Below are 19,183 nucleotides of genomic sequence, written 5' to 3' on the forward strand. Positions count from 1 at the left end.
TGAGGCAGGAAGCAATGTCATTGCCAGAAAAAGGTTTGCCTAATTTCTACCTTTGCCCCCTCCTGGGTCAGGTCAGCTTGGACCTCACTGCCCTGCCTGGCAGGAGACGGAGGAGGAGGAGGGGGCAACCTTTGAACTGCACCCAACACCCCCACCCACAGGGCGCTTCCGAAACCTTGGTGTCTTTCTTCCAGGGGCACCTAAAGGCCATCAGGAAGAGCTGCGCTTGATCCCTTTGAAAGGAAGGCAGCTGCAACTGCGGATCCTCAGAGAACTCTTCACCTGCTCAGAGGCACTCTTTCTTCCCTAGAGCTACTGTGTCACCAAAGCTGCATTAACTGCATTTCAGCGAGGCTGAAAGGGGGGGGGGTCTTGAATCTCCAGACACACTTGCGCCCCAGAGAGGCCACTTTGGTGCTGCTAACACAGTTGTTTCACTTCACCCCGGGAAGCACACTCCATTGTCTCTCCAGGCGGACAGATGCCAACCAAAGGGGTCCCTTTGGGTCCCTTCCAACTCTTCTGTTTCATGACTCTACAGTGAGCGTCATGGTCTCTGCCGCTCTGTGCTCTGTCAACATTGCAGTGTTTTAAAAAATCATCTGTTTCTAAAATGGTTCTGAGCTGCTTTTTGCTGCATTTTGTGCATCTCCTTGAACCATGTGCATGGAAGGAGATTAATTTATTAATCATTATTATGATGGAACGTGGCCAACTCTGAATTACAAAGATGTCCGCTAACGTGACCATGACAGCTGGCAGTCATCTCAACCCTGATGGGTGCAAGTCCCTTGCCGGCAGCTGTGGGGCCTGGAGACAGAGAAGGAATGACTGCTTTGGGGAGCAGAGCAAAGAAGCGCAGCACAACCAGACGCCTTCACCTGCCCCGGCTGCAACAAAACATCTCTCTCCTTCATCGGTCTCTAAAGCCACAGCAGGTGCTGTGAACTTCCTAGAGTTTGACCTAACCCTCAAAGGCTCCCTCCTCTATTGTCTCCCGAGACAGACAGGTGCCAACCTGGATGATAATAATAATAATAATAATAATAATAATAATAATAATAATAATAATAATTTATTTATACCCTGCCCATCTGGCAGGGTTTCCCCAGCCACTCTGGGCGGCTTCCAACAGAACACTAAAATACAATAACCTATTAAACATTAAAAGCTTCCCGAAACAGGGCTGCCTTCGGATGTCTTCTAAAAGTCTGGTAGTTGTTTTTCTCTTTGACATCTGGTGGGAGGGTGTTCCACAGGGAAGGCGCCACTACCGAGAAGGCCCTCTTCCTGGTTCCCTGTAACTTGGCTTCTCGCAGCGAGGTAACCACCAGAAGGCCTCGGAGCTGGACTTCAGTGTCCGGGCAGAACGATGGGGGTGGAGACGCTCCTTCAGGTCTACTGGGCCTTTGAGGCTGTTTAGGGCTTTCAAGGTCAGCACCAACACTTTGAATTGTACTCGGAAATGTACTGGGAGCCAATGTAGATCTCTCAGGACCTGTGTTATAATCTGGAGTGCTAGCAGAAGCCAGTGCAGGGACTCCTCCTGGCATAATGGGACCCCCAAATCCACTCCAGGACATCAGAGGAACCCCCAGAATATTAGGTCCAGTCATGACTGACTCTGGGGTTGTGGCGCTCATCTCGCTTTACTGGCCAAGGGAGCCGGTGTACAGCTTCCGGGTCATGTGGCCAGCATGACTGAGCTGCTTCTGGCGAACCAGAGCAGCACACGGAAACGCCGTTTACCTTCCTGCCGGAGTGGTACCTATTTATCTACTTGCACTTTGACGTGCTCCCGAACTGCTAGGTTGGCAGGAGCAGTGACTGAGCAACAGGAGCTCACCCCGTCACGGGGATTCGAACCACCGACCTTCTGATTGGCAAGTCCTAGGCTCTGTGGTTTAACCCACAGCGCCACCCGCATCCTACTGTCACCTAGGGGCCCATAAATCTGCCCAGCCAGCCCTCCCCCTGGGCTCACAGCTACTGAAGGACCGTAGCAGGTAGGGGCACCTACCTGGCACGCAGAAGGGCCCAGCTGCCAAGCCCCCAGGGCAGCATCTCCCAGCGAGGCAGGGAATTCATGCTTCTGGAGAGGCACAGATGCCGCTGCCAGGCACAAGGTGGATGGGCAAAGGTCTCCGTCTGAGGCAGCTTGGAGAAGGGAGGCGGGCAGACAGGCCAATCGATCCTGGCACCCCAACCTTTGTCTCATGGGCCAAGAGGGCAGGGCAGAACTGGGACGAGGGCCAAGGGGAAGGAGCCAAGGGCCAGCAAGGCAGCTACTGGTTGTTGGGGATGGAGCGACTGGCTCTAGTGCCCTGGCTGGGGGTCAAAATAAATGAATCTGAGGGTGCCTCTGGGCACACAGAGTTTGGGAGCCGCTGGGCTCGACTTTTTTAAGTTTCCTGGAGCCCGGAGGAGGAGAGCTCAGCCAGGTCCCCATTGCCTCACCTGGGTGACAGCAGCGTCCTTATTGCCAACTCACCTGGGGACCAAAGTGCAGGCGGCAGAGAGAGACTTTTGAATTGAAGCCGCGGACAGGACATCTCCTGGACAAGTGAGCCTCTTTCCTCCTCCTCCTCCTGCCCCACATGCTGCCCCCTTCCTGAGGGCACGGCTGAAGGGGAGCAGCTGGGCTTTGGGATGCAGGTCAGAGGCCACCTGTGCTGAACACACCTGCGTCTTCACGCTCTCCCTTCTGCCAAGGCTGCAGAGCCCCCCCCAACTCCCCCCCCCGTGGATTTTCTCCCCAGGATCTCTTCCTCTTCCTCTTCCACTTCCTGTGACCAAGATGGCTCTGGAGAAGCACCTGGAGGCCCTTAGCGTCTTCCAGTGGGTCCTCAGCTACCTCTTCTTTGGTAAGTTGGGAGCTGGGGTGGGAGGGAGGGAGGGGCAGGGGGTGATCAGGGAAGAGGGGCAGCTTGGCTTCCTCCCACAGCTATCAACTTTCCCCCTTTCTTGAGAGGAATCCTTTTTGGAATAAGGGAATTTCCCTTTTAAAAAGGGAAACGTTGGGAGCTATGCCTCCTCCTCCTCCTGGGGCCTGGAGGGCCGAGGTTGAGGAAGCCTGCCTTAGATGGACCCCTTCAGACACCTCCCCACCACCCAGGGAGCTTTCAGCCTGGAGGGCCGGCCTGCCCCTCACCTGCCTCTGCCCCCCCAGGTGCCTTCTTCTCCATTCTCCTGGTCTACCTGCTCTTCACCTCCTACTGGTCTATCAGCGTCCTGTATTTCGCCTGGTGGATCTACGACTGGGATACAACAGAGAGAGGTGAGTTCGATTCCCCCCAACCCTACCCAGAGGCCAGGTGAAAGGCGCCTCTCCTTGTCTGAGAAGGGTGCTCTGCCCCACACCCAGACCCACATAGCTGGAGCTGCTGCCTCGCCATGCCCCGCCTCCTCCAGCTCACCCCCTTCCCCTGGGGCAGCTTGTGACCACCCCAAACCTGTTTTCCTCACTGCTATTTACTGTTATCTATTTTCCAAGACAGCTTCCAATAGAATGGAACACAACACAATGGCAGGAGGCATTTCATCTCTCTCTCTCTCTCTCTCTCTCTCTCTCTCTCTCTCTCTCTCTCTCTCTCTCTCTCTGTATGCAGGGCAGAAAAATCAGCTGCATTTACTTATGTACAGTGGTACCTCGGGTTACAGACGCTTCAGGTTACAGACTCCGCTAACCCAGAAATTAGTACCTTAGGTTAAGAACTTTGCTTCAGGATGAGAACAGAATCGTGCTCCGGCGGCAGCAGGAGGCCCCATTAGCTAAAGTGGTGCTTCAGGTTAAGAACAGTTTCAGGTTAAGAACGGACCTCTGGAACGAATTAAGTTCTTAACCCAAGGTACCACTGTATTTATAATTATTTATTAAATTTTACTATAAAAAACACACAGAATCCTGTAATTGACACGAATCAAAAGAACCCTCCCCAAAATATAACATAGAATCAGAGTTGGAAGGGACCCCGAGGAGCATCTTGCTCCTCATTTTTAATGAATTAATAAATAATAATATATCAAGTATTTGAAATACAAAATGTCTCCGTGACCAAGCGGTGTACAAACCGGACCACCCAAGGTCTGTCACGTGGAAGGTGGAGCTAGCAGGTCTCCTGCGGCTCCAGAGGGCAGGATCTGAACCCATGACTTCACATGGCAAGAAAGGAGATTCCGACTCCACATCAGGAAGTAGTTTTTGAGGGTTAGGGCTGTTCCTCAGTGGGTCAGACTCCCTCGGAAGGCGGCAGGCTCTCCTTCTTGGGAGGTTTTTAAGCAGAGGTCGGGTGGTCACCTGCCAGGGATTCCTCAGCTGCGATTCCTACATTGCAGGGGGTTGGGCTGGATGACCCCTGGGGGTCCCCTTCCAACCCCACAGTTCTCTGACTCCATCCCCTGCCTGAACCCTTGTCTTTGCAGGTGGGCGCCGCTGTGACTGGATGAGGCGCTGGAGAGTCTGGGAGCTCCACCGGGATTATTTCCCTATCAAGGTATGAGAAGGGGGCTGGCAGGGCTCCTGAAGGATGCCCAGGGTCTCTGGAACCCCTGGAGACCAGATCACAGAGAAGGAGGAGGTGGTGGCTGTCAAAGGCTGCTGGCCATGGAATCTGCGCATGCCCACCAATGGAAAGCGGGGCACGCCTCTGAATGTGACATTCAGGTGTGAGAAGGGGGCTGGCAGGGCGACGGAGGCTGCTGGCTGAGTATATTTCAGGGTCCAAATGCCAAAGGCCTCGCCCCTCTTGCCTTGCAGCTGGTGAAGACGGCTGAGCTGCCCCCGACGCGGAACTACGTCCTGGGCTCCCACCCCCACGGGATCATCTGCGCGGGGGCCTTTTCCGCCTTCTGCACCGAGGCCACGGGCTTCCCCCGCGCCTTCCCAGGCCTCCGCCCCAGCCTGGCCGCCCTCGCAGGGCTGTTCCGCGTTCCCGTCTACCGGGACTACCTGATGAGCTTAGGTGAGGCCAACGGGGCGAGGAATGGAGAAGGAAGGGGGGCAAGGGAAGTCCTTAGGAACATGACACATGGAGTCCACAGGCGGCTGAGACGTCCTCTTGTGCTTCTAGCCGGTCGGGGTGGGGAAGTGGGGTGGCCCCTCCCCTCAGGACCACCTTCAAGAACCTGCCTGGCCCATCCAATGGGAGGAACCACCCCCAGACTCAGGAATGCCCTCCCTGAGCCCCTGGGAATAGAATTCCCCAGCAAGAATGCCTGTTTATCCTCCCATTCTTTGCTCCTGTGCAAAAGAAAAGGGGTGTTTGGTTGCGCAAATAATACACGGAATTGACCTGCGCCTCCATGGACAGAATGACTCCCAGGTTGCGCACCTGGTCCTTCGGGGGCATAGTTGCCCCATTCAGGACCAGGGAGTCCCCCACACCAGCCCGCCCCCTGTTTCCCTAAAACAGTACTTCTGTCTGGTCAGGATTCATCCTCAATCTGTTAGCTGCCATCCACCCCTCAACCGCTTCCAGACGCGCTGATCCTTTGCCAGCCACACTTCTGCCCTTTAATACTCACAGAATTTCAGAGTTGGAGGAGAATTGCGAGGGTCCTCTAGTCCAACCCCCTGAAAAGCAAGGAACCTTTGCTTCCTCCCACTTCCAGGGGGTGTCCCGGTCAACAAAAGGTCCCTGGACTTCCTCCTGAGTGGCCCCCCCGGGCACGCGGTGGCCATCGTGGTGGGGGGCGCCTCCGAGTCCCTGGACAGCGCCCCCGGAGAGCAGCGCGTCCGCCTTCACGGGAGAAAGGGCTTCGTGCGCCTGGCGCTGCAACACGGGTAGGGGCACCGAGGGGGCAAGGGGATGTGGGGGGGGGGGCATTGGGTGCAGGTCAGCAATATCTCGGCCTCGTGAGCATGGCAGTGCTTCCTGGTGGATTTTGCCCCAATGAAGCAATTGCGAGGACTGAAGGTCCCTTCCCTTCCTTGCCGTATAATTTTTTATTACCAAATCTTTCATACATTTTCACAGTAACCTTCCTAACAAATAATTCCACTGTTCCATAAGTGGACTCTCCACCCCACTGTGTTTTTACTCAAACCTTTACTACTGCGTTGTATCTTTATCTATTACAAAAAAAATTACAATTATTTTGTCATTTTTCTTCTGCTTTTATCTTGAATCGTTTTCGCGATTTCATTTGACTGTAATATTTTTTAAGTAATCCACAAACGGCCTCCATCCTTCTGTAGAAAGTTCATCATTCTGATCTCTTAATTTTGCTGTGAGCTTTTCCATTTCTGCCTAGTCCATTTACTTCAAAGGCCACTCCTCCTTCGCTGGGACCTTCTCTTTCCCCCAATTATTATTATTTATTACATTATAATAAATATTATAATTTAATATAATTCTGTGAATATAATATTCTAGCTGCTGTTGTCACAAAAATAAATAGGTTAGTCATCTTCTATGCTACATCTCTCCCTATTATGCCTATAAGAAAAGCTCCTGGTCTTTTGGGAACAGACCACTTAAACATTTTCTCCATTTCATTATATATCTTTCCCCAAAAGCCTTTCGCTTTCCTAGGTCTCCACCACATATGGAAGAAAGACCCATCTATCTATTTCTAGCATTTACTTGACACATTTTTATAAATCTTGGTCAGTTTATCTGCCATTAAATACCACGAGTACAGCATTTTAAGATAGTTTTCTCTTAATGTATAACAGGCCGTGAATTCCATATGCGAAGGTCCCTGCCTTCCCCCAGCCTAGCCTCCCTCGCAAGGTTCTTGGGTGGGTTAAAGGCTCTCCCTGACCCGGCATTCCTTCTTCCTCCTCTTCCTCCTCGCAGGGCTGACCTGGTGCCCGTTTACACCTTCGGGGAGAACGACATTTACCGACAGATCCGCTTCCCCGAGGGCAGCTTCGCTCGCCGCTTCCAGCTCGGTTTCAAGCAGCTGATCGGCTTCGCCCCTTGCCTCTTCAGCGGGAGGGGCCTCTTCTCCAGCACCTCTTGGGGGCTCCTGCCCATGGCTGCCCCCCTCACGGTGGTGGGTAAGGACCCACAAGGCTCCCCGTCCCTTCCTTAGCCTCCGCCTCCTGCCCCACAAACACCCCCGACTCACCAACTTGCTTGCAAAGAGCCACAAACTCTTCAGCATCGTACAAAGCGGCAGGTTGTGGTGCTTTCGCCCTCTCTTCGAACTGAATCGGAGACCTGTGGAGTTGAATGGGACCCCCAAGGGTCATCTAGCCCAACCCCTCTGCAGAAATCAAATGAGCAGGCTCGTTTTATGGGGCTTGCTGTGGAGGGAGTGGAGATTGCACACACACACACACACACACACACACACACACACACACACACTTCCTTCTCCTCATCCTTGGGGGTTTCTAAGCAAAGGTTGGTTGGCCACTAATCACGAATTCCTGCATTGCAGAGGGTTGGGCTGGATGACCTTTGGGGTCCCCTCCATTCCTGCACTTAAGCCACCCCTGAAACCCAAGGCCAGAGTGCAAAGCTGCTGGGGTGGGGAGGCCCTGGCTGCCATCGGGTGGGGGCGAGGGGCAGAGCAGACCCCTCCAAACCACCCCTCTTTCTCTCCCTCCTGCAGTGGGGAAGCCTATCCCGGTCCCGCGCCGCCCGCGCCCCACCGAGGACGAGGTGAACAGCTTCCACGCTCTCTACGTCGAGGCCCTGAAGGAGCTCTTCGATGCCCATAAAGAATCCTGCGGCCTCCCGGCCTCCCAGCAGCTCCTCGTCACCTAGAGGGACCCAGACTTGAGCCGAAGCAGCATCAGGGGACGCGAGGTTGTGATGGGGGGAGACACGCGGGAGTCTTTGTTCACCGTTTCCAATAAAAGGCGCCGTGCCTGATGTCTGATTTTGGGTCCCTGGTGCCCGAACCCCCCCTTTTCTGCTTGCCTGCGGAGCCCAAGGCTGGTTGTCTCATTCACACGTGCATTATTAAGGTGAGGTTGGCAGAGCCCGGCAGCCAGAGAAGCAGGCCTTGGCGCTGGATTGAGGGGGCTGCTCACAAGCCCTCCGGGTGAGCGGCCAGGAGCTTGCCTGCCTCCAAGAGAAAAGATCATTCGGACATGCAGGCCAAATTCTTACTTGGAAAACGGGGACCCTGCTCTTGTTGTTGTTGTTGAGTCGTTTAGTTGTGTCCGCCTCTTCGTGGCCCCCTGGACCAGAGCACGCCAGGCCCTCCTGTCTTCCACTGCCTCCCGCAGTTTGGTCAAACTCATGCTGGTAGCTTCGAGAACACTGTCCCACCATCTCGTCCTCCGTCCTCCCCTTCTCCTTGCGCCCTCCATCTTTCCCAACATCAGGGTCTTTTCCAGGGAGTCTTCTCTTCTCCTGAGGTGGCCAAAGTCTTGGAGCCTCAGCTTCAGGATCTGTCCTTCCAGTGAGCACTCAGGGCTGATTTCCTTAAGAATGGATACGTTTGATCTTCTTGCCGTCCATGGGACTCTCAAGAGTCTCCTCGCCCTGCTCTTATGGGCCAGGAAAAAGAAGGAGGGGGAGCTGGGCTTGGGGATCTGTTTGCCCGAGAGGACCCTTCTCTGACTGCAGGAGCAACTCAGGATATGCCTGGGTCGGGTCGGGTGGAGGAAGGGCGGGGTGTGTGTGCCAGGAGTCTCAGGCCAAAGGGGGAGAGGAGAGAGGGTCCACTGTTCAGCCTTCCCCTTTGCCCACCCGTAGACGTACACTCATTGTGTGCCTTCTGTGCATGCCCTGAGGCAACCCCCAGCTTGCACCCTATTGTCGTGAAGAATAGCTTTGGTTCCTCGAGGAATGGAAATCTGGGTATTGCTGGTTGCAGTGAGCAAGTTATCCCCAGAGGTCCTCCTGCCGGTCAGAGAAATAAATGCCAGCAAAAAGCAGCTATTCAGCCCGATCGTCCTTTCATGGTTGCCAAGGTGACTTGAAATCTGGGCATCCCTGGTTGCAGTGCGCCCCGCGAGGCAGAAGCCAGACACGTGCTCTGGCAGGTTACAGAGACCAGTGTTCCCCAAGCTGGCGCCCTCCGGAATTTTTGGACTACAGCTCCCACCAGCGCCCTGGACTGGCACTGGCAACAGAAACTGTCGGAGCCACAAAGGCTGGGGCAAGGTTGGCAGAGGGCAGTGGGTCAGCACAATGGTTTTGAATAGTCGTGCAATTAATTTCTGCTGTTCTGAATTTTATCAGACTGCTGTCTTCCTTAGTGGGTCACACACTCCGACTTAATGGAAGATGCTATTCTGTAGGGCAAGGCAGGGATATGCTAACTTCGACCTTCTTAAGCTCCCCGGAGGAGAGCCAGGGTGAAAAGAGACCGGGAATGAAATAACACGCCTTGTCTCCTTTCGGAGGAGAGCTCAGACAGGTACCCCTTGCCTCACCTGCCTGACAGCAGCCTCCTTATCGCAGACTCACCTGGGGACCAAAGTGCAGGCGGCAGAGGGAGACATCTGCGCTGGAGCCGTTGGCAGGACAACATTTTGTTCAGGGAAGCTTTTAATGTTTAATAGGTTATTGTATTTTAATATTCTGATGGAAGCCGCCCAGAGCGGCCGGGGAAAACCAGCCAGATGGGCGGGGTATAAATTAATAATAATAATAATAATAATAATAATAATAATAATAATAATTGCGACAAGTCACCCCAACTGCTGCTTCCCTCCCCAGGAGGGATGGGCTGAAGGGGAGCAGGTGGGCTTTGGGGCGCAGGTCAGAGGTCACTTGTGCTGGACACACTTGCAGGCGCAGCTCTTGGCTGGAGCCCCGTTGCAAAGACCCTGCTGCCCCCCCAACTCCCCCCACCCCAGGAGGCTGGTCAGGGAGGGAGGCGGCAGAGGCAGCCCCAGCCCCAGGCAGGACAACGTTTTCACTTGCGACAAGAGACGCTGTTTCTTTCTCCCTTTCCCTCCGCGCAGGGCTGACCTGGCGCCCGTTTGCGCCTTCGGGGAGAACTCACTAGCCTCTCTGCTTCCGCGACAGCAGCTTCGTCCGCAGCCGCCAGGTCCGCTTCATCTTCTCCAGCTACTGCTGGTGGATCGTGGCCCACGTCGCCCGCATCACGGTGCTGGGCAAGGACCCGCCAGGCTCCGCATCCCTTCCTCAGCTTCCTGTCTGCCGCCCCGACTCACCCGCCTGCTTGCAAAGACCCGCGAACTCTCCAGCCTCGGGCGAAGCGGCACCTTCGGGCGCGCCTCTCTCTCGCGCGCTGCCTGGCTGCACCAAGCCCCCTGCAACTGAACGGGAGACCCGTGGAGTTGGAAGGGCCCCCCGAGGGTCATCTAGCCCAACCCCCCTGCGAGGCAGGAATCAACCGAGCCGCCTCGTTTTATGGGGCTTGCTATGGAGGGAGCGGCGATTGCACCCCCACACAGGCCCAGACAGAGGGGGGGGGGGCATATGGGCCACTTGGCCCGGGCCTCCGATTCCAAAGGGGGCCTCGGTCAGCGTATTCACAATCGCTAGGAAAGCATTTTTAAATGTAAATACTTAAAATAATCTTTTTCCCTATGTATTTTTAAAAAGCACTATTGTATATCTATACAGTATTTTCCATTTTGTCTTTATATGCAGATACGGTTCAAGCCTTGAAATAAAATTATTTGTCAGCATAACTTTTGTGAAAACTACTTATATACTTACTTATTTATAAGACTTCAGTTATCCCCAGGGTAAAAAAAAAGGGGGGGGCACATTATCTACCTGGCCCGGGCCTCTGCCTGGCTCTGCAAGGCCCTGTGCACACACACACACCCCGTCTTCCTTCTCCTCATCCTTGGAGGTTTCTAAGCAGAGGTTGGGTGGCCACAAATCAAGGGGTTGGGCTAAATGACCCTTGGGGTCCCCTCCATTCCTGCACCTAAGCCACCCCTGAATCCCAAGCCAGGGTGCAAAGCTGCCGGGGTGGGGAGGCCCTGGCTGCCATGGGGTGGGGGCGAGGGGCAGAGCAGACCCCTCCAAACCACCCCTCTTTCTCTCCTTCCTGCAGTGGGGAAGCCTATCCCGGTCCCGCTCCGCCCGCGCCCCACCGAGGACGAGGTGAACAGCTTCCACGCTCTCTACGTCGAGGCCCTGAAGGAGCTCTTTGACGCCCATAAAGAATCCTGCGGCCTCCCGGCCTCCCAGCAGCTCCTCGTCACCTAGAGGGACCCAGACTTGACCCGAAGCAGCATCAGGGGACACAGGGTTGTGATGGGGGGAGACACATGGGAGTCTTTGCCCCCCCCCATCCCCATCTGTACACACAGTTTCCAATAATCAATCAATCAATCAATCTACTTAACTGGCATGCAGAGAGTCCACAAAAGTATATAAGTCAAAGCATAAAATAGGGGGCTGCTTATAAAACGATATTCTTTAAGATAAAACTAAGGCAACAAGAGACATCACCTTGCCGACAAAGGTCCTTATAGTTCAAGCTCTGGTTTCCCCAGTAGTGATGTATGGAAGAGAGAGCTGGACCATAAAGAAGGCTGATGGCCGAAGAATGGATGCTTTTGAATTCTGGTGCTGGAGGAGACTCTTGAGAGTCCCATGGACTGCAAGAAGATCAAACCTCTCATTCTGAAGGAAATCAGCCCTGAGTGCTCACTGGAAGGACAGATCCTGAAGCTGAGGCTCCAAGACTTTGGCCACCTCATGAGAAGAGAAGACTCCCTGGAAAAGACCCTGATGTTGGGAAAGATGGAGGGCACAAGGAGAAGGGGACGACGGAGGACGAGATGGTGGGACAGTGTTCTCGAAGCTACCAGCATGATTTTGACCAAACTGGGGGAGGCAGTGGAAGACAGGAGGGCCTGGCGTGCTCTGGTCCAGGGGGTCACGAAGAGGCGGACACGACTAAACGACTAAACAACAACAACAACCACAAGGCAATAAGGTTAAAAAGTGTCTTTCCTTTATAGCGACGTAGTTTCATAGCATCTCTCAGAAATTTTGCTACCTTTATACTTTCGCTTAAGGCTGTTCCGTAGAAAGGAAACCGCGGAGAAGTCAGAGCAATTTCCTTTCTGCACGGGGTTTAGATATTTGCCGTGTGAAAGGTGCAGGGTAATAAAGCACGTGGAACCCTGGTTTCCACCTGCCTTTGTGCCACAACTAAAACGAAGCCTTTCTGGGTGTGGAGTTTGCGGGAATATTCCTTGCAGGGTTGCAGGTGGCGTGAGGTCAAGTCTTGCAAGGGAAAAAGCTCTGCGTTGGTGGGGACGTAAATATGGGTGGGCAACGGGGTGAGGGGTGTGCCAGGAGCCTCTAGCCAAAAGGGCATGGGGGAGCTGGTCTGTGGTTCAGCATCTTGCCCATCCGTTCACGTCGTGTGCACTCTGTGCATGCCCCAAAGCAATCACCGTCTGAGCTTGCACCTTGATAATAATAATAATAAATTTTATTTATACCCCACCCTCCCCTGCCAGAGCCGGGCTCAGGGCGGCTAACACCAGTAAAATTACAGTAAAAATATAACAGGGTGGGGGAAAGCAATTTAAAACACAGGTTAAAATGCAATTTAAAATGCAGTCTCATTTTAAAAGCAGCTCATAGATCAAAACCATAAGGGGAGGGAAAACAGAAGGGTCAGACTGTGCCTTGGCCAAAGGCCTGGTGGAACAGCTCTGTCTTGCAGGCCCTGCGGAAAGATGTCAAGTCCCACAGGGCCCTAGTCTCTTGTGACAGAGCGTTCCACCAGATCGGGGCCAGTACTGAAAAGGCGATGGCCCTAGTTGAGACGAATCTAACCACCTTGTGACTTGAGACCTCCAAAATGTTGTCATTTGTGAACATTAAGGTCCTCCGCGGGGCATACCGGGTGAGGCGGTCCCGTAGGTACGAGGGTCCTAGGCCGTGAAGGGCTTTAAAGGTCAAAAGCAGCACCTTAAATCTGACCCTGTACTCCACCGGGAGCCAGTGCAGCTGGAAAAGCACTGGGTGAATATACTCCCATGGCATTCTGCACCCGCTGGAGTTTCTGGGACAGCTTCAAGGGCAGCCCCGCGTAGAGCGAATTACAGTAGTCAAGCCTGGAGATGACCATCGCATGGATCACTGTGGCCAGGTCGGGGCGGGAAAGGTAAGGGACCAACTGCTTAATATGGCGGAGATGGAAAAATGCCATCTTTGCTGTGGCTGCAACCTGCGCCTCCATGGAAAGGGAGGCGTCGAAGGTTACACCCAAACTCTTGCCTGAACAATTGCTTTGGTTCCGTGGCTGGAACGAGACCCACGTGGAGCCCCTAACCACCCCACCCGCGATGCATGCACAAGGCAGCAGAGGGCGCTGAAATGGGTCTAGAGTGTGTGTGAACGGGGAGACACGTGTATTGTGGTGGGGAGCTGCATTGCGCAGCCCTGCCACGCAGATCCACGCCCTCTCGGCCGCCTTTGCAGGAGGCGCTCAGCCCCTGCGCAGGATTTCTGGAGGGTTAGGATGCGAGAGCCGCCTTCCTTCCTTCCTTCCCTCTCCGGCGTGCAAAAGCGAGACGATGCGGTTAAAAGAGGCGAGGCTGCTTCGCTCCGGGTGGAAAATGTGGGACGCTTCCTCTCGCTCAAGGGCAGCATCAGGCACCGCTGGGATTCGAACCCAGGATCTCCTGTTTACTAGACAGGCGCTTTAACCAACTAAGCCACGGCGCCGCGCGTTGCCTTCCCACTCGGCGGCCGGAGCTGTTCATGGCAAGGGCGGGGGGAGAGCCGCAAGACCCGGCGCGGGTCGCATCCGGGCGGAGCGGAAGGCGGGAGAACGAAATCCCGGACTGGAGTACTTTCTTGCTGTTCTGTTTTGCGCAGAAGCGCCAGTTCGAGAGAGAGAGAGAGAGAGAGAGAGAGAGAGAGAGAGAGAGAGAGAGAGAGAGAGAGAGAGAGAGAGAGAGAGGATCAATACCGGGGGTGGCGGGAGGGGGGGTGCAGAGGCGAGAGGGACCCCACTCCCGCCTCCAAATCCAGCTCCAAAATAATAATAATAATAATAATAATAATAATAATAATAATAATAATAATAATAATAATAATAATAATAATAATAATAATAATAATAATAATAATAATAATAATAATAATAATTTATTATTTATACCCCGCCTATCTGGCTGAGCTTCCCCAGCCACTCTGAGCGGCTTCCCAAAAAATATTAAAATACTGTAATACATCACACATTATAAGCAATAGATGACATGTCCAAAGGAGTGCCTTCCCCGATGAGGCTGCAATCGGAATATTGGGGGCAACGGAGGGAATGCAGGGGAAATGCCAGACCTCCCCTCCCCTCCCCCCCCCCATACACCCCGGCCTGCCTTTTGCTTCGCTGTGGAGCAATCTCAAAGGGATCCTTTAGCTGCGCCCCCTCTCCTGCCGGGGGTTGGGCTGGATGACCTTTGGGGGTCCCTTTTGCGATTCGCCGCGGGGCTGCGAGGTGGGGGGGATGCTGCCCGCTGGGTTAATTGACGCCCCCTTCTTCCCCTCTCCTCCACCCCCCCTTGCCAGCCCCCCAGCCCCGTCCTCCTCCTTCCACTCCGTTGCATCATTTTAACGAGCGGGAGGCCCCGTGCCAGGCCACACGGGGTGATGCAATGGGGCGCTTGTCGTGGAGGGATGCTTTGTGTGCGCGCAGGGGGGTGAGGGGGGGGGAGGAATGTTCCTGGCTGCTCTTGCCCCCCCCCCTAATGACCTGCCTGCCATCGCCTGCCAAGGGTTGGTTAAGGGGCCACCCACAGGGCGCGGGGTGGGGGGCGCGCCGGCTGCCAGCACCCAAACTCCAGTCGGTTGCCATCCTCCAAAGGGGGGGGGGCACAGATCACACGCAGGGCGGGGTCTGGGAGTCCAAGCCCCGAAGGAAGCTGCGGGGTGGAAGATCTCTTGCGGTTCTGTTCCTTCTCAGCTCCGCAAGGTTGCAAGCTGCAAAGGAGAGAGCGAGAGCGCCTCTGACCATGTGCAGAGTGCTCCCTTTCCACGCATAGGCTTCGAGAGGAGAAGGAGCGCCTCTGACCATGTGCAGAGTGCTCCCTTTCCATGCATAGGCTTCGAGAGGAGAAGGAGCGCCTCTGACCATGTGCAGAGTGCTCCCTTTCCACGCATAGGCTTCAAGAGGAGAAGGAGCGCCTCTGACCACGTGCAGAGTGCTCCCTTTCCACGCATAGGCTTCGAGAGGAGAAGGAGCGCCTCTGACCATGTGTAGAGTCCTCCCTTTCCACGCATAGGCTTCGAGAAGAGAAGGAGCGCCTCTGACCACGTGCAGAGTGCTCCCTTTCCATGCATAGGCTTCGAGAGGAGAAGGAGCGCCTCTGACTATGTGCAGAGTGCTCCCTTTCCACGCATAGGCTTGGAGGCTTGGAGAGGAGAAGGAGCGCCTCTGACCATGTGCCTCTGACCATGTGCAGAGTGCTCCCTTTCCATGCATAGGCTTGGAGGCAGCTGCGAAGGGCGCCGGACGCTTCCTCTTGGAGAGGAGAAGGAGCGCCTCTGACCATGTGCAGAGTGCTCCCTTTCCACGCATAGGCTTCGAGAGGAGAAGCCTCCCTTTCCATGCATAGGCTTGGAGGCAGCTGCGAAGGGCGCCGGACGCTTCCTCTTGGAGAGGAGAAGGAGCGCCTCTGACCATGTGCAGAGTGCTCCCTTTCCATGCATAGGCTTGGAGGCAGCTGCGAAGGGCGCCGGACGCTTCCTCTTGGAGAGGAGAAGGAGCGCCTCTGACCATGTGCAGAGTGCTCCCTTTCCATGCATAGGCTTCGAGAGGAGAAGGAGCGCCTCTAACCATGTGCAGAGTGCTCCCTTTCCACGCATAGGCTTCGAGAGGAGAAGGAGCGCCTCTGACCACGTGCAGAGTGCTCCCTTTCCATGCATAGGCTTCGAGGCAGCTGCGAAGGGCGCCGAACTCCTGTGTTTCCTTCTCAGCTCCCAGCAGAGGAGGAGAGCCTCTGACCATGTGCAGAGACGTCCTCCTCTCTCGCGCAAAGGCTTCGAGGCAGGCAGCGCTCCCGGGCTGAAAAGGAGCAGCGCCTCGGCCGCGTGTCCCCCCCCCCCCCAGGCGCGCAAAAGGAGCCCCCGCTGGGCGCCCGCCGCTCCTGACCCCGACGTGATTCGAACACGCAGCCTTCTGATCTGGAGTCAGACGCGCTACCGTTGCGCCACGAGGTCGGCCGTGCTAGGCGCTCCGGGCAGGTCCTTGCAAGGCGGCGGTGGCGCTTCTCTTCCCAGCCTCTCTCCTCCTCCTCCTCCGGAGCTGGACTCTCCTTCCTTGAGGCGGCAAGAGGCAGAGAGAAGAAGAGAACTGCGGAGTTGGAAGGGACCCCGAGGGTCATCTAGTCCAGCCCCCTTCCAATGCAGGAATCTCAACTAGATGCCATGCAGCCTCCAAGGAAGGAGAGTCCAGCGCCTCTTGTGGCAGTCTGTTCCACCGTCGAACAGCTCTCACGTCTCATTCCTTGTACTTTGACTCCATTGGTTCTGGTCCTCCCCCAGCAGGAAAAAAACGAGCTTGCTCCCTTTAGATATCTGAAGGTGGCTCTTATCTCTCCTCTCAGTCTCCTCTTTCTCGGGCTAAACTTCCCCAGCTCCTTCAACCGTTCCTCATCAGGCTTGGTTCACAGACCCTGGGTCACCTTGTTTGCCCCCCTCCCAGCTTGTCAATATCCTTCTTAAAATGTGGTGCCCAGAACAGGACACAGGACTCTAAATCTGGCCAAGGCAAAACGATGCTTCCAGAGGGATGTATCCGACAGGCAGACTGTTTTAGTTTATCAGTCGATCCAACCCCTGATATGTTTCCAATATCGATCAACTTCCTGCCATTGTTAGATCTGTTTCTCCTCGCGATGATGGATTACCAGTTGAATGCTTTCTGAGTTTCATCGAGCTGGAAGATCACACCAGTGAAAGTATGGCTGAGCAGCTAACACTACTTCCGTGAATTTGAAATAGATTTCAGTAAATGTACAATATTTTGATTGGAAAATATAAGGGCATTCGACAACAAAAATCTGGGAAGGAACAAGCTTGCAAAGTTTATTCCATGTTCTGGACATTCCCCCTAGATCTAGTTGGACCAACCGCAGTTGACCCATGCCTGGATGCAGTGATTGATTGATTGATTGATTGATTGATTTGCAACAATACATGAGCTTTATTGTTTTTTTTCTCAGCTGGGGAAAAAATTTGCTTGTTGAGTTATAAGTTCCTAAACATTTAATCAGACACAAGATGGGAGGTTCAAGCCAACTCTGCCATTGTATGGTTTCTATTATTGTTGAAGCCCTCAAGCATATTTGCTGTGATGAAATTGAGAAAGGAGCTACTAGATGGGAGGCGGAAAATCTTCTGCAAAAAAATGGGAGAATTTGAATTCATTTCCATGCTTCAGATTTCATAAAGTTAGCAAGGCCCATTTTGCAAATTTCACGGAGCACATGTGCAAATATTTACAGCTCACTCTTGCAGTTCGTATCAGACAGGCTGATTTTGATGAAGTTGAACAGCAAGCGACATTTACTCTACCGGATGCAGAATACAAAACTGTCAAAAGAAGGCAGAGAGTACGAAATAAAATCAAAAGAAAGCTGAGACAAGCTTTGAAGCCTCAGACGAACTTTCTGCAAGAGGCAAGTTTAGGGTAAATCCATTTATCCCTAAATAAAAAAATTCCTTCCAGTAGCACCTTAAAGACCAACTAAGTTAGTTCTTGGTATGAGCTTTCGTGTGCATGCACACTTCTTCAGATACGTATCTTCAGATTCGAAGTGGTATCTGAAGAAGTGTGCATGCACACGAAAGCTCATACCAAGAACTAACTTAGTTGGTCTTTAAGGTGCTACTGGAAGGAATTTTTTTATTTTGACTATGGCAGACCAACACGGCTACCTATCTGTAACTGGAACCATTTATCCCTGTCATGGATGCTCTTGTGTCCAACCGAGACAGACGTGCAACGGTGTGAAGGAGGAAAGCTGGCAATTTTTCATTTTTGGTGAACCTGCGAGCAACCAAGGATCGGATTCTTAATGCAAGAATATCCAAAGGCTGTTGACTTTAGTCTAGTCGATGAACTTTTGCACTTCCGCCTGCGCGTCAAACAAGCTCACCTTGAGAAAGAAAATTTCAGCCACCAAGAGGTGTATCCAATAATATTCCTGGAGAAAATTCGGGTGGCGTTTCCAAATGTGGAATTGACATATTGTTCCTGTGTGCTGGTGACAGACTGTTTTGTAGCAGACTAAAAAAGGATTTTTTAAAAAAAAAATTATCTGCGGCCTCATCAAGATCAGTTTTCTGATCTAAGCCTTCTCTGCATAGAAAATGATAAACTGAATTTAATGAAATAATTGATAAGTCTGCATCCAAAAGAGCTCGAAAGAACTTTGAATATAGGGTAGGATTATAATATAGCTGTGATTCCCCCATGAATGCTCTGTGTGACTGTCTTTATTAATTCCATACTTTTATATCGTTATTAAAGGTTGCATATTTACAAACAATATTTTTAATCCACGCTAAAATCTGCTTTCACTGAGTAGATAAAGAGGAGAACGAGGTTTTGCTCAGGGGCTTCCCGGAACAGGTACCTGCTTGCGGACCGTGGGGAGAACAGGAGAGGGGAGAGGGAACGTGGATGCGTAGAGAACAGACTCTGAAGGAGAGCAAGTCTCGAGGTGGAGAGGGAAGGGACCCGCAAGGGCCATCTAGTCCAACCCCTGCCATGTGGCAGTGACCGGGAAGGAAGGAAGGAAGGAAGGAAGGAAGGAAAGGAAGAAAGAAAGAAAGAGAGGAAGGAAGGAAGGAAGGAAGGAAGGAAGGAAGGAAGGGAGGGAGGGAGGGAGGGAGGGAGGGAGGGAGGGAGGGAGGGAGGGAGGGAGGAAGGAAGGAAGGAAGGAAGGAAGGAAGGAAGGAAGGAAGGAAGGAAGGAAGGAAGGAAGGAAGGAAGGGAGAGCACACGGCCGGCACGACAAAGGGCCAAAGTCACCGAGCGAGGAAGGAAGAGCAGGAAAAAAGAGAGGAAACAAGAGCCCGTAGAGGAATGATACGCCAGGTGAGGGCGGAATCAGGCTCCAGCAGATGAGGAAAGGCAGCAGCGGAGGACAGAGGAGTGGAAGAGGAAGCAGAAAGGAGGTCTAGGAATCCCCCGTCACCCGGGGGTCCCGTGTGGTGCTGGCTGGAGAAGGGCCCACCTCCATGCTGCCCCACTTGGGATCGTGGGGTAGTCGGGAAAGGGGCGCCCCTGGAGGCTGGTCTGGAAGTTGCTAGCGGGA

General features: G+C 53.6%; 1 protein-coding gene across 3 annotated transcripts; it reads left to right on the plus strand.

Moving 5' to 3' along the window:
* Positions 1-2,762: 2,762 nt before the first annotated feature.
* Positions 2,763-11,306, plus strand: LOC308572166 (2-acylglycerol O-acyltransferase 3-like). Of its 3 annotated transcripts, none has more exons than XM_081168126.1 (7): positions 2,763-2,864; positions 3,170-3,277; positions 4,423-4,493; positions 4,757-4,961; positions 5,611-5,782; positions 6,801-7,003; positions 10,945-11,306. In XM_081168126.1, the coding sequence occupies exons 1-7, from the start codon at positions 2,798-2,800 to the stop codon at positions 11,097-11,099; spliced, it is 981 nt and encodes a 326-aa protein (XP_081024252.1). In that variant the 5' UTR covers positions 2,763-2,797; the 3' UTR covers positions 11,100-11,306. The 3 variants fall into 3 exon arrangements, with proteins under 3 accessions (XP_081024252.1, XP_081024251.1, XP_081024253.1); XM_081168125.1 differs by lacking the exon at positions 10,945-11,306 and adding an exon at positions 7,564-7,804; XM_081168127.1 differs by lacking the exons at positions 2,763-2,864; positions 3,170-3,277; positions 10,945-11,306 and adding an exon at positions 7,564-7,950 and having other exon boundaries at positions 4,259-4,493.
* Positions 11,307-19,183: the final 7,877 nt, after the last annotated feature.

Source organism: Podarcis bocagei (genome assembly GCF_964188305.1).
Source record: "Podarcis bocagei genome assembly, chromosome: 13".
Lineage (NCBI taxonomy): Eukaryota > Metazoa > Chordata > Lepidosauria > Squamata > Lacertidae > Podarcis > Podarcis bocagei.

What these genes read in the sequence shown, in the direction of transcription:
- LOC308572166 (XM_081168126.1), top strand. Translation starts at nt 2,798, where the DNA reads ATGGCTCTGGAGAAGCACCTGGAGGCCCTTAGCGTCTTCCAGTGGGTC. An exon ending in GGACTACCTGATGAGCTTAG is followed by an intron (nt 4,962 to 5,610) that starts GTGAGGCCAACG and finishes TCCCACTTCCAG; the next exon opens with GGGGTGTCCCGGTCAACAAA. An exon ending in TGCCCCCCTCACGGTGGTGG is followed by an intron (nt 7,004 to 10,944) that starts GTAAGGACCCAC and finishes TCCTTCCTGCAG; the next exon opens with TGGGGAAGCCTATCCCGGTC.